Source organism: Callithrix jacchus, chromosome 4 (genome assembly GCF_049354715.1).
Source record: "Callithrix jacchus isolate 240 chromosome 4, calJac240_pri, whole genome shotgun sequence".
Classification (NCBI taxonomy): Eukaryota; Metazoa; Chordata; class Mammalia; order Primates; family Cebidae; genus Callithrix; species Callithrix jacchus.
This window is the reverse complement of record NC_133505.1, coordinates 40,933,692-40,947,772: the sequence shown is the minus strand read 5'-3', so window position 1 is coordinate 40,947,772 and position 14,081 is coordinate 40,933,692. Positions and strand designations below refer to the sequence as shown.

The following is a 14,081-nucleotide window of genomic DNA, read 5'->3' as shown; positions in this document are numbered from 1 at the left end:
ATAGTCTGCAATAAGAAAATGCAGAAATTGGGCAGATTGGGGAACTTTTATAGCAATCTGACATTACTGCAAAATTCAGGCAGCATTTTGCTTTTTTGTTTTTTTTAATTAATCCTTTTCATTATATTTTGTAATAATGTTACTGCACAACTAATTGGAAAGAAAAAACTGGCTCTTCACATATGGGTAAGAAGCACATTTTTGAAGAGCAATGGCTTAAAGACATTGTTCCCATAGACATTGTTTGTTTGTTTGTTTGTTTGTTTGTTTTTGAGACTCAGTTTCGCTGTTGTTACCCAGACTGGAATGCAATGGCACAATCTTGGCTCACCACAACCTCCGCCTCCTGTTCAAGCAATTCTCCTGCCTCAGCCTCCCGAGTAGCTGGGACTACAGGCACGCGTCACCATGCCCAGCTAATTTTTGTATTTTTAGTAGAGACAGGGTTTCACCTTGTTGACCAGGATGGTCTCGATCTCTTGACGTTGTGACCCACCCACCTCGGCCTCCCAAAGTGCTGGGATTATAGGCATGAGCCACCGCACCCAGCCCCATTGTTTGTATTTTTTTGAGACAGAGTTTCGTTCTGTCACCCAGGATGGAGTGCAGTGGCATGATCTTGGCTCATTGAAACCTCCGCCTCCCAGGTTCAAGCGATTCTCCTGCCTCGGACTCCCAAGTAGCTGGGATTACAGACATGTGCCACTATTCCCAGCTAATTTTTGTATTTTTGGCAGAGACAGGGTTTAACCATGTTTGCCAGGCTGATCTTGAACTCCCAACCTCAGGTGATCCACCTGCCTCAGCCTCCCAAAGTGCTGGGATTACAGGCATGAGCCACCGCGCCTGGTCCTGTTCTCATTGACACGTGAGTCTCATGGATTAGAAATATTAAGAATGTTAACAAATATACAATAGTTAACTTTTGTTTTGCCATTTAATTAAGTGACTTCCATCATCTGTTTCTATCATTTTCATTTTTAAATATGTTATTTTAACATACATACAAAGGAGGAAGGACTTAATTTCAAATGAAGGACAGTCCTTTAAACTTCAGAAACATGGCTTTTTGAAAAACTTGCTGCATCGTCCTTTTTTCTCATTTTGCCAAGGTTTGGTGAGGATTTTATCACACAGTGACATTCTTCATAGACTAGGCTGTGAAAATGACTGGCTAGAAAAATGAGTTCTCAGCTTCTGGGTCCGAAAGGAAGGGTGAGGGGAAGTGACGAGGGGCTTTCCCACAGACTTTCTCTGAAAGCGCTGAGAACCAAAGCAGAGCAAATCTCTCGTGATTTGATCTCCACTCACTGCAACCTCTGCCTCCTGGGTTCAAGTGATTCTCCTGCCTCAGCCTCCCTCTCCTGTTTGGTTCACAAACAGGAGGTCATGTTCATGCCCGTCTATGTATTAAGATGACACATAAACTGGGAAGTATTTTGAGAATTTTGTAACTTGTTTCACATCAAGCAAGTGAGTGTGTGTGTGTGTGTGTGTGTGTGTGTGATAGAGTGTGAGCAGGGAAGGCAAGTCAAATGCTACCATTTATAGTGTGTTCCATCTAGCTATTACTGCAGGAAGCAGAGGCTATAGGGAGGCAGGTTGTGGTGACAAAGCCCTAGGCTCCAAATCAGGTGGCCACGTTCTGTTGCTGGTCCTGCCTCTCACTGGCACCTTACGGGCTTGTCATTTTCTTTCTCAGAGCCTCAGTTTCCATATCTATAAAGTGAGGAGGACTAGAGTTCTTAGGGTTCTAGAGCTCTAAATCTGTAAGAGGAAATAATTACTGCAAATCTCCTGGCAGGTACTCAGAGCTATTAATTCTTGACCACTCGCTGTATGACCTAGGCACAACCATTTCCATGATCATTCCAGACAGGCACTGTCATTCTAAATGACCTTTCACTGTCTCTCTTTATTTTGATGGTGAAAATGGAAGTTCCAATGGAGAAAAAAAAATGAGGAAGTGTTACCATGGCAGACTTTGTGAATATCTTCCTGGAAAATCCACTTCACAGCTCTAAGACTCGTAGCTGAGATTTCTTGGTTCATGGATCCCGGGGAATCTACAGGGTTCCTGAGGAGAGAGACAGAAGTGGTTGGAACCAGTTGGGGAATTGTGGAGGGATCCTAAACAACTGTGTTCTTCCTGTAGGACTTGGGAATTTGTGTATTTGTTCCCTTTGCTGTTGGCCCTTCTGTGCACTCTTTTTCTTTTCTTTTCTTTCCTTTTTTCTTTTTGAGATGGAATCTCCCTCCATTGTCCAGGATGGAGTGCAGTGGCGCCATCTTGGCTCACTGCAACCTCCGCCTCCTGGGTTCAAGTGATTCTCCTGCCTTAGCCTCCTGAGTAGTTGGGACTACAGGTGCACACCACCATGATCGGCCAGTTTTTTTTTTTTTGTAGAGATGGAGTTTCACCATATTGGCCATGCTTCTCTCGAACTCCTGACTTTGTGATCTGCTTACCTTGGCCTCCCAAAGTGCTGGGATTACAGGTGTGAGCCACCATGCCCAGCCTTTCTTTAGAACACCACGGAATCAACAAAACAAGCCATTGGGGAAACCACCTATTCCTTGATTCACCTCTGTGAATCTTTTACTTAATGAGACATGGAAATTGAATGCATTAAAGACTTAATTTTTAGAATGTAACCTATTAGCCTTTAAATATGATTTAATATCTATAATCAGGATTCAAACACACAAACTACTTAGCTAAATTTCTAAAACACATTGCAGGAAAATGATTTCCCTGTGACAGCTGTTCTCAAAGGTTAGCATAACTCAGAATCACCTGGGCTTGAGAACGCAGCTGGCTACTCCTCCCTGCAGTTTCTAATTCTGCAGGTGTGGGAGGGGGCTGATAATTTCATTTCCAAGTTCCCAGTGCTGACTGCTCTAGAAACCATACTTTGAGAACTGCAGAGGTACAAGAAACTATACCTCTTGATGATGATCTTAGAATGCACGTTTTGGGCCAAGGATGGTGGCTCACACATATAATCCCAGCATTTTGGAAGACATAAGTAGGAGGATCATTTGAGCTTAGGAGTTGGAAATCAGTCTGGGCAATAGAGCAAGATCCCATCTCTATTTTTATTGTATTGTATTTTTCGAGATGGAGTCTCACTCTGTTGCCCAGGCTGGAGTGCAGTGGTGCAATCTCAGCTCACTGCAACCTCTGCCTCCTGGGTTCAAGCAATTCTCCTGCCTCAGCCTCCTGAGTAGCTGGGATTATAGGCATGCACCACAATGCCTGGCTAATTGTATTTTTACTAGAGACAGGGTTTCACCATGTGTTGGCCAGGCTGGTATTGAACTCCTGACCTTAGGGTGATCTGCCTGCCTCAACCTCCCAAAATGCTGGGATTACAGGCATGAGCCACGGTGTCCTGCCCCATCTCTATTTTTAAAAATGCATATTTTAAGATTGGGCACTGTGGCTCACGGCTGTAATCCCAGCACTTTGGGAGGCCAAGGTGGGTCGATCACCTGAGGTAAGGAGTTCGAGACCAGCCTGGTCAACATGGTGAAACCCTACCTCCACTAAATACAAAAAATTAGCTGGCATGGTGGCTCATGCGTATATTTCCAGCTACTTGGGAGGCTGAGGCAGGAGACTCACTTAACCCTGGGATGTGGAGGTTGCAGTGAGCTGACATTTTGCCATTGCACTCTGGCCTGGGCAACAAGAGCGAAACTCTGTCTAAAAAAAAAAAAAAAATTACAATTTTTACTTCTTTTGTAGAGGAAGAGAAGAGATCCCAACATTCTTCCACTCCATCTTCCCAAAACACAGGTGAGTTGAGGAGATTGGTCCTATAGGGGTTTCTTTTAACTACAATTGACCCTTCAATAGTGTGGATTTGAACTGAGTGGATCCACTTATACCTAAAAATTTTTCAACCAAAGATCGATGGAAAATACAGTATATGTGGGATGTGAAATCCACGTATAGGAAGGACTGACTTTTCCTATACTGAGTTTCTTAGGGAAGGACTTGAGTGTGCATGAATTTTGGTATATGTGGGGTTCCTGGAAACAATCCCCCCATATACTGATGGTGACTATATAGTTTCACATAAATACTAAATCTGCCACTTCACTATCTCCTTCTTTCCTGGTGTTTCCCTTGCTGGCAACTGTGAAATAGTATGGACTAGCATCCAACTCCTCCTCCCACAACTTTTTATAATGACAGTCCTCTCTTACTGATTTGTAATTGGCTGCTTTATATAAAAAGGTGATTATATCTGCATCTGAACACTTTTTCTCCACCTTGCCTTTTATCTCAAACTTTTCTTGTTTAAATTGTTTATATGTATTTTATGTTAGTGGGATCTTTCCCCATTATATATCTTGGTGGTTATTATAAGAAAGCTATTGAATGTCTTATGTTTTGGCTCATTCCTATCTTTTTAGGAAGTCATATAAGGATGGGATTTGAGACCAGCCTGGCCAGCATGGTGAAACCCTTTCTCTACTAAAAATACAAAATATTAGCTGAGCATGGTGGCCCGCGCCTGTGAAGAAGAGCAGCAGTCTGTTGGTATGAGATATTTGAGGTGTTTTTGTTGAATTTTTTTAGGAAGTAGAAGAGTTTTTCTGTGGGGTACAGGTGGGTTTTTTTTTTTTAAGCCAGGGGGTGTTGCTGGGGGTGGGTATCACAAGGTCCAGTGTCACAAGGTTGGGTTGTCAGTTAAAGCAGGAATGATTGAGGCAGGAACAATGGTGGAATGTTGCAAGGTTGGTTAATTGGGCTCTGCAGGAGCAGCCATTTTCCTTCTTTTTGTGTGTGTGTGTGTGTGTTTTTTTCGGATTCTCTGGCTCCAGGAGGCCATCCAGAGGGTATGTGTGGGTCATGGATGTCACCATGGCCTAACTGTGGTACAGCCCATGGTGCAGTCAGTTTAAAAACCTTACACTGACCTCAGGAGATCCGCCTGCCTTGGCCTTCCAAAGTGCTGGGATTACAGGTGTGAGCTACTGCATCCTGCCTGTTTTACTGTCACACTGGCTGGAGTGCAATGGTGAAATCTTGGCTCACTATAACCTCTGCCTCCCGGGTTCAAGAGATTCTCCTGCCTCAGCCTTCTGAGTAGCTGTGATTAATGCGCACACCACCACAATGGTGGCTTTTTTGCATTTTTAGTAGAGATAGGGTTTTACTATGTTGGCCAAACTGGTCTCAAGCTCCTGACCTTGTAATCCACCTGACTTGGCCTCTCAAAGTGCTGGGATTACAGATGTGAGGCACCACACCTGGCCACAGTGAACTATTATTTAGGCATTAAAAATGTAATACTGTTAAATGTTCTAACATGGGTGTTCCTGGATATATTACGCTAAGTGAAAGAAGCCAGTTTAAAAAAAGTCACATATTATATAATCCTCTTTATATGGAAATCCAGAATAGAGAAATCTCTAGAACAGAAATTAATCTAGTGCTTGTTTAGGGCTGGTGGTAGGGATGGGAATGGGGAAAGAGGAGAGGGAGATAAGAATTGAACGATAGCTAAAGGGCATAAGGTTTCTTTCCGCGGTGATGAAAATGTTCTAAATGCATTGTGCTAATGGTTGCACTTATCTGGAAATATGCCAGACACCACTGAATCGTGCACTCCAAATTGTATTCACCCTTTCCATTTTCACCTTTAGCTCATCTTGTCAAAGGATAGTCAGTAGTCAACTAGCATACCTTATTTTTACTTTTTAATTTTTTTTGAGACAAAGTTTTGCTTTTGTCGCCCAGGCTGGAGTGCAGTGGCACAATCTTGGCTCACTGCAACCTTTGCCTCCTAGGTTCAAGTGATTCTCCTGCCTCAGCCTCCCGAGTAGCTGGGATTACAGGTGCCTGACACCATGGCCAGCTAATTTTTAAATTTTTAGTAGAGATGAGTTTTTGCCATGTTGGCCAAGCTTGTCTTGAACTTTTTACCTCAGGTGATCCACCTGCCTTGGCCTCCCACAGTGCTGGGATTAGAGGCGTGAGCCACCACGCCCAGCCTAGTATATAAACCTTGAGGATTCTTTTTGGCAGCAAAGTGATTCTCCTTTTTTCTTATGGTGATATAATACAGAATTGAAAACTTTAATTTTTATGGCAACTGAGGAGTCTTTAGTATTTAGTAATTAGTTACTAATAGTTACTAGTTGCTAATTAGTAAATAGTAAAGTATAATTTTGTGTTCAAAAATTAAAATCAATGCATTACCAGGGTAACCCATTGCTGAGTCTGGCTTCTTTTTTTTTTCTGAGACAGAGTCTCATTTTGTCACCCAGTCCAGAGTGCAATAGCACGATCTTGGCTCACTGCAACGTCCACCTCCCAGATTCAAGTGATTCTCCTGCCTCAACCTCTAAAGTAGCTGGGATTACAGGCACCTGCCACCACAACTAGCTAATTTTTTGTATTTTTAGTAGAGACAGGGTTTTACCATGTTGGCCAGGCTGGTCTCAAACTCCTGACCTCATGATCCGTCTGCCTCAGCCTCCCAAAGGAGGATTACAGGCGTGAGTCACAGCTGAGTCTGGCCTGAGTCTGGCTTCTTATTAAACGTGCCAATCTTGTGACATGCCTACTGGATATGCACATGAATAGATCTCATTGGCACTCCACAAGGGCACTTTGTTATCGGTGTAGTGCTGAGTTGGTTTTGTTTTCAATTGCTTTTCTTATTTTTAAATTATGAATTATTAGTAGTCTTACAATTTAATTTATTATAGCCTACTTGGCTAACACTAGCCCTAGACTGCAGATGTGTATGTTTGGCTCAGCAATATTTGGGTCTATAATGTTTCCATGAAGGCATCTATCACTTAAAGTAAAGCACATATTTTCCTAAAACTTACTTTACGGTGTCACTTCATTGGTGATGTGTGATGCCTGAGTCTGCTATTTGAGTAACTTGCATCATGCTCTCGGAGTCAGAGTAACACTATTTCTGTATTAATGATTTATGTGCAGGTTTATTGTGTATCCGGCCAGGACTAGGGTCAAGTGACGAGGCATTAACTCTCGGGGTTTGTGAGTGCTGATCCTGAATGTGAACACCCTCTTGAGTTTTAAACCCCTGGTGTTTCACATGTCTCATCCTAATCTTGACCTTGTTGTCCATTACAAAATCCTATACATAAGGCCATAAAAATGTAAGTCATTCAAGGCTGGGCACGGTGGCTCATGCCTGTAATCCCAGCATTTTGGGAGGCTGAGGTGGGTGGATCACCTGAGGCCAGGAGTTCGAGACCAGTCTAGCCAACATGGTGAAACCCCATCTCTACTAAAAATACAAAAAATATTAGCCAAGTGTGGTGGCACGCATGTGTAGTCCCAGCTATTCCAGAGGCTGAGGCAGGAGAATCACTTGAACCTGGGAGACAGGGGTTTCAGTGAGCTGAGATCACACCACTGCACTCCAGCCTGGGCGATAGAGTGAGACCATCTCAAAAAAAAAAAAAAGTCATTCATAAACATTGTTAACATGAGTTTCAGAATCCATTTCTCAAATTCTTTGTTGAAGAATTTGGGAATAAGAAGTAAAGTTGGGCCGAGTCTAATCACAGTGTTCCTTAAAAACAGAGAAACTTTCCTGCTATGGTCATAGGGAGATGGGATGAGGGAAGAATGGTTAGAGAGATGCAATGTTGTTAGGTTTGAAGATGGAGAAAGGTAACCAGGAGCCAAAGAATGTGGGCAGCCTCTAGAAGCTAGAAAATATGAGGAAGCATGCTCCCTAGACCCTCCAGTTAGGACTGCAGCCCTGCAAATACCTTGAATTTAGTCCGCTGGACCCACGTCAGACTTCTGACCCATAGAAGATCATAAATTTGTGTTAAAACAGCCACTGAAGCCAAGTGCTATGGCTCATGCCTGTAATCCCAGCACTTTGAAAGGCCAAGGCAGGCAGATCACCTGAGGTCAGGAGTTCAAGACCAGCCTGGCTGATGTGGTGAAACTCTGTCTCTACTAAAAAAAATATACAAAAATTAGCTGAGTGTGGTGGTGTGCACCTGTAATCCCAGCTACTGTGGAGGCTGAGTCAGGAGAATGGCTTGAACCCCCACAGGTGGAAGTTGTAGTGAGCCTAGATCGCACCCTTGCACTCCAGCCTGGGTGACAAGAGTGAGACTCTGTGTCACAAGCAAGCAAGCAAACAAACAAAAAAAACCCAGCCACTGAGTTTTTGTCCATCTGTTGAAACAGCCATATGAAACTAACACACCTCCTGAGATAAATGAACGTTTTAAGTATTATTTTTTGGTTTTTATATATACTGTAGCTTGGTGGGCTGGAGCATGGGGATCTGGCTTTACAATTTGAGGTGTGAATAGCAATTCCAGAATCCCCACTTGTTCTAATGAGCAGAACAAGCTGCTTTCAGGTGGAAAGACCCCAGGGCCTCCCTTGGTGCCGTAGTGCCCGCCGTGGTGGGCTTGAAGTGCTTGAAGCAGGAAAGTGATCTTATCAAATTCTGATGCTACAGTTGTTGCCACCAAAGCTGTTAACTGGATATTGTTGCTGAAACCTAGGCCATGTGGAAAGGTGCGTCTACTCTGTTGGGAGCCAGAGTTCACTGCTACTTTCCGAAGCCCATAACCTCTATTTGAATGAAAGAGGGTCTATCACATAAATTTAAAAACCGTTTTCAAGAGCTAAACAAAAATTTGAATCTTCTAATTGAAAGTGCCCCCCTTTTTTTGTTGTTTGTTTGTTTTTAACTTGATGTGGAGTCTTACTATATTGCCCAGTCTGGTCTTGAACTTTTGGGCTCAAACTATTCTCCCACCTCAGCCTCCTGAGCAGCTGGTATTATAGGCATGTAACACTGAGACTGGCTTTGAAAATACCTATTGAGTGCCAGTTAACTTTTAAAAGAAATCCACACATTAGATATTTTCTGATAAAATTTCAAGTCCTCAAAGTCAAAGAAAAAAATCCTAAAAGATTATAAAGAGCATAGATTGTCTGGCAAAGGAAAAGATCTGATTAGCAACATTAGTTACTAATTAGTCTTCATTAGTGACATTTGATACTAAAAGTGGTCAAAGTTCCAAGGGAGATTATCTTAAATTCAGAATTATGTACCAACAAATCTATCATTCAAGAGCGAAAACAAATGTAAGAACTTTCAGAACATCTATTAATAATTACCCAAGGATGTAGTCTAATTATATAAAATATTAATTTAAGAGATAAGTGGAATGTAAAAAAAAAAACAGAGAAATAAGTTAAACTCATAGTTAAGTATAAGTAGTTGTTGATAACATTACTTTGATGCTGATAGTAGTTGTGAAGAAATTGCCTAAGCATTGCCTAAAAAGTAGAGGCAAAGATTAGATGAATCTGGTGTATTCTCTCTTCCTGCCCTAATTCTACTTTTGACAGAAAAGATCTTTCTTTTCCAATTCTTATAACTTTTTTCTTTTTCTTGCCTTATCAAGCTGGCTACAGTTTCCTTGAAAATGTTGAATATGAAAGTGGTAATGTCATCCTTATTATTTTCTTTAAATAAAATACTTCCGAGATTTCATCTTTAAGAATAACGTGTTTGCAACCAGGCGCAGTGGCTCATGCCTGTAATCCCAGCGCTTTGGGAGGCTGAGATAGGTGGATCACGAGGTCAGGAGTTCAAGACCAGTCTGGCCAACATAGTGAAACCCCATCTCTACTAAAAATATAAAACATTAGCCAGGTGTGGTAGTATGCGCCTGTAATCCCAGCTACTTGGGAGGCTGAGACGGGAGAATCATGTAAACCCAGGAGATGGAGGTTGCAGTGAGCCGAGATCACACCACTGCACTCCAGCCCAGTCAAGAGTGCAAGACTCCATCTCAAAGAGAGAGAGAAAAAAAGAATGACATGTTTGCAGTAGATTTTTGGTAGGTAGTTATACATCCAGCTTATCCGTGAGTTTCTTCATTTAGCCTCTTATTTGGAACCAAACCAGGTCCATAGACATTCTTTCTGCCAGTTCAGGCATTCCAATTGCATTGGTGTAAAAAAAAGCCGGGACTTGTGCTTTTGTTCCTCTAAGAGTGTCCTCTCATGTTGGAGAAATCGACTTTGCTTGCTCATTCTGAGATTTATGGAAATCAGTATCTCCTGCCTGCTTCTTCCCACATGCAATACTGTTTGAACTTTGCTGCTCTGGAAACTTCTTCACATACTTCGTGGTTTACAGTTTCTATTTCTTCTGGTTTCAATGAAGTTAGAGTTGCTAGTTCTCATTCTCTTTACGGCTTTTTGATATTATTCACTGAAGGGGATTACTGACTTTTTATTGACATCTTCCAGTAAAAATAACAGCAGAATTCTTATCAGAAACTTACAAGCTAATCCTAGTTAATTGGCAAGTGCAAGGACCAAAAATAGCCAAGAACATTTTGAGCATAATAACTGAAATGATGCTATTGCTATTAGGAAAAAAAAATAGATAAATGGAAAATAATAGCTTAGAAACTGACCGAAGGAGCTTAGACTGAGAAGCCAATAGCACTAAAAATCAGCACTATTCAATAAATGGTGCTGGAAACATTAACTATTCAAATGGATAAAGATATATTAGATGCATTGCTTATGCCCCTCCCAAATAATTTTCACATATATCAAAATGGTAAACCAAAACCAGAAAAACCATTAATAGAAAATATGAAAGAATAATCTTATGGTTTCAGGGTAGGGCAGGCTTTCTTAGAGAAGGCTTAAAATGCATAGACCATTATAGTACCAGGATGGCTGGAGTAAGATAAGGGAGGAGGTGCAAACTGGGTGTGGTAGCTCATGCCTGTATTTCCAGCAATTTGGGAGGCCAAGGCAGGAGGATTGCTGGAGGCCAGGAGTTCAAGACTGGCTTGAGCTACATAGGGAGACCCTGTCTTTACAAAAAATAAAAATAAAGTTAGCCAGGTGTGGTGGCACACTCCTGTGGTACCAGCTACTTGGAGGCTGAGGCAGGAGAATTGCTTGAGCTCAGGAGGTTGAGGCTGCAGTGAGCTGATTGCACCATTGCACTCCAGCCTGAGCAACAGAGTGAGAGGCTGTCCACCCTGCTGCCCTGCAAAACAAAAACAAAAAAACAAACACAAAAGAAAACAAAAGAAAAAGAAAAAAGAAAGAAAAGGAAAAGGTGAGAGGCCCAAGGTGAGGAGGGATGGAGAGGAGTTGGGCAGATCCTGTGGCAACCTGCAGGCTTTAATGAGTTAGAGACTTTTTGGCAAAGTGGCAAAAGTACTTGAAGCAGGAAATTAATCTTGTCAAATTTGTGATTTTTTTTTTTTAGACAGATTCTAGCTCTGTTGCTCAGGCTGGAGTGCAACGGTGCGATCTTGGCTCACTGCAACCTCTGCCTCAGCCTCCTAAATAGCTGGGATTACAGGCACCCACCACCATGCCCGGCTAATTTTTGTATTTTTAGTAGAGACAGGATTTCACCATCTTGGCTAGGTTGGTCTTGAACTCCTGACCTCGCGATCCACCTGCCTTGGCCTCCCAAAGTGCTTGGATTGCAGGCATGAGCCACTGCACCTGGCCCAATTTGTGTTTTTAAATATTAGACTGGCTGCAATGGGTTGCAAGGGGATGGGGAGATATTAGGAGACAATTCAGGAAGCGGTTGCAACAGAGCGAATGAGGAGGATGGCATGGATTGGAATGATTGCAGAGTGAATGGAAAGAATAAAATGTTACAAGATAAAGACAGGATATAGACTCAGCAGAACCTGGTGCTTGTTTGGATTTGTGGACTGAGGGAGGAGTTGGGGTCATCTTGGGATGTGTTGATTATAAGGACCCAGTGAGACACCCAAGAGGAGAGGTTGAAAAACCAGTTGAACATGTGTGTTTGGAACTTTAAAAATGTGTTTGAGCTCCAGGTTTAAATTTGGAATTATTGTGTGTAGATAGTAATTAAGGTTATAAGGGTGACGGGAACACTTAGAACAGGGCATACACTCTGACCCTGGGGCTGGCTATATGTTTCTGTATAGCCGACAAACTAAGAATTGTCTTTATATGTTTGAATGGTTAGGGGAAAAAAGTCAAAAGAATAATAACATTTTCTGACACGTGTTAATTAATGAAATTCAAATTTTGTGTCTGTAAATGAAGTTTTATTGGAACATGGCCATACCCATTCATTTGGCAGCATTCAAGCTGCGTGGCTATGATAGAGACCTAGAGATAATGTAGTCTGCGGAGCCTAAAATATTTATTGTGTGGCCCTTTTGCAGACACTCTGCTGACCCTTGACTTAGACAAAGACCATATCACGATAAGTGAATAGGGCTTTAGGCCACTTTCTGATAAGTGTCCACATCAATGGTTTATTGAAGGATAATGAACTGACAAAAGAAGCTAAGAAGTTGCCAGAGAATTAGGAGAACCAGGCGTGGCTCAAGGGTAACCAGTTGATTTATTGACACAGAGATCATTATTGTCCTTTGGAGGTTATTTGAAAGAAGAGGTCAAGGGCAGAAGAGTGGCAGAACGGAGATGAGCTAGGTTGAGGAGAAAGGCATATACGAGGAACAGGAGGAATTGGAGATGGCAGCTGTTGACAGCTCCTTCTAGAACTGTGACTCGATGAGAGGAGATAAAGCGTTTTAGGGAACATAAAGGCCTAAGGCAGACTAATTTGGCTTTTGTTTTTATTAAGATGGAAGAGACTTGAATATATCTAAAGGCAAAAACGAAGAAGCCCTTAGAACAGAATAGAATGAAGATTTAGAGAGAAAGGATCATCATTTGTACAAGTTTCCTGAGATAGAATTTTCCTTGAACATGGGTAGGTTTTGCTTATTTCAAGATGTGCATAAATAGACTCTTTCTCACCCGGCGCTGTAGCTCATGCCTGTAATTCCAGCACTTGGGAGGCCGATGCAGGGCAGGAGTTCAAGACCAGCCTGGCCAACATGGTGAAACCCAGTTTCTACTAAAAATACAAAATTAGCCTGGTGTGGTGGTGGATGCCTGTAGTCACAGCTACTTGGGAGACTGAGACATGAGAATCACTTGAACCCAAGATTGTGCCATTGCACTCCACCCTGGGGATCAGAGCAAGACTCTTTGTCTCAAAAAAAAAAAATTCTCTCAGCATACAAATTTTTTTAAATTAATTTCCACATCACCCTGGTTTCTTCTGGTTCAACCTTTCAGATCTCTTTTTGTCATTTCCTTAATGAGGCCTAATTGTCTCACCTATCCCCACCAATCTAAATTAGACCTCAATTGTCTGAATAAATGAGATGCAGAGCACAAATAAGGAAATATTTTGGCCAGGCTCAGGGGCTCCTGTCTGTAATCCTGACACTTCAGGTGGCCAAGGTGGGAGAATTGCTTGAGACCAGGAGTTTGAGACCAGCCTGGGCAACATAGTGAGACCCTGTCTCTACTAAAGAAAAAATATATAAATGTATAATATTTGTACTATGAAATGTATATAGTTATTTTACAGACACACATATATATGTAAAATAAAATCACTATCCTGGGTGGTGGTGCACACCTGCAGTCTTAGCTACTCAAGAAGCCGAGGTGGGAGGATCTCCTGAGCTCAGGAGTCAGAGGTTGCAATGAGCTGTGATGGCACTACTGCACTCTAGTCTGGGTGCTACAGCGAGACTCTCAAAAAAAAAAAAAGAAAGAAAGAAAAAGAGAAAGGAAAGAAAAAAAGAAAGATTGATTTTGACCTTGGATGGAAGGATTCTTCAAGAAGAAAAAATGTATACAAATGCAGGCAGACAGCTGAGAGAGTTTCCATCTGTCTTCTCTGTTTTGTGTTGCTGTAACAGAATACTACAGACTGCGTAATTTATAAATGATAGAAGTTTATTAGGCTCACTGTTCTGGAAGCTGGGAAGTCAGAGATCAAGGGGCTGCATCATCCCATTGTGGAAGACAGAAAGCCAAGAGAGCAAGAGAGGGTGGAACTCACTTTTATAACCAACCCACTCTCAAGATAACTAACCCACCCCCGTGATAATGACATGAATTCACTCATGATGGCAGAGGCCTCCTGACCTAATCACCTTTATTAGGCCCACCTCGAAACACTATTGCATTGGAGATTAAGTTTCTAACC

At 42.1% G+C, this 14,081-nt stretch overlaps 1 protein-coding gene and 1 pseudogene across 2 annotated transcripts in view; one reads left to right on the top strand and one right to left on the bottom strand.

Moving 5' to 3' along the window:
- The window catches only part of LOC100403767 (chorion-specific transcription factor GCMb-like), a 78,451-nt pseudogene that overhangs the window by 8,454 nt on the left and 55,916 nt on the right, over nt 1–14,081 (top strand). The window lies entirely within an intron of this gene.
- Nucleotides 1–14,081, bottom strand: part of LOC100404131 (beta-1,3-galactosyl-O-glycosyl-glycoprotein beta-1,6-N-acetylglucosaminyltransferase 6-like) — a 29,730-nt gene that overhangs the window by 2,667 nt on the left and 12,982 nt on the right. Inside the window, 4 exon segments of the mRNA XM_008994256.5 lie at nt 1,974–2,077; nt 8,317–8,430; nt 8,478–8,529; nt 8,532–8,602. Coding sequence (XP_008992504.5) covers nt 1,974–2,077; nt 8,317–8,430; nt 8,478–8,529; nt 8,532–8,602 — 341 coding nt within the window.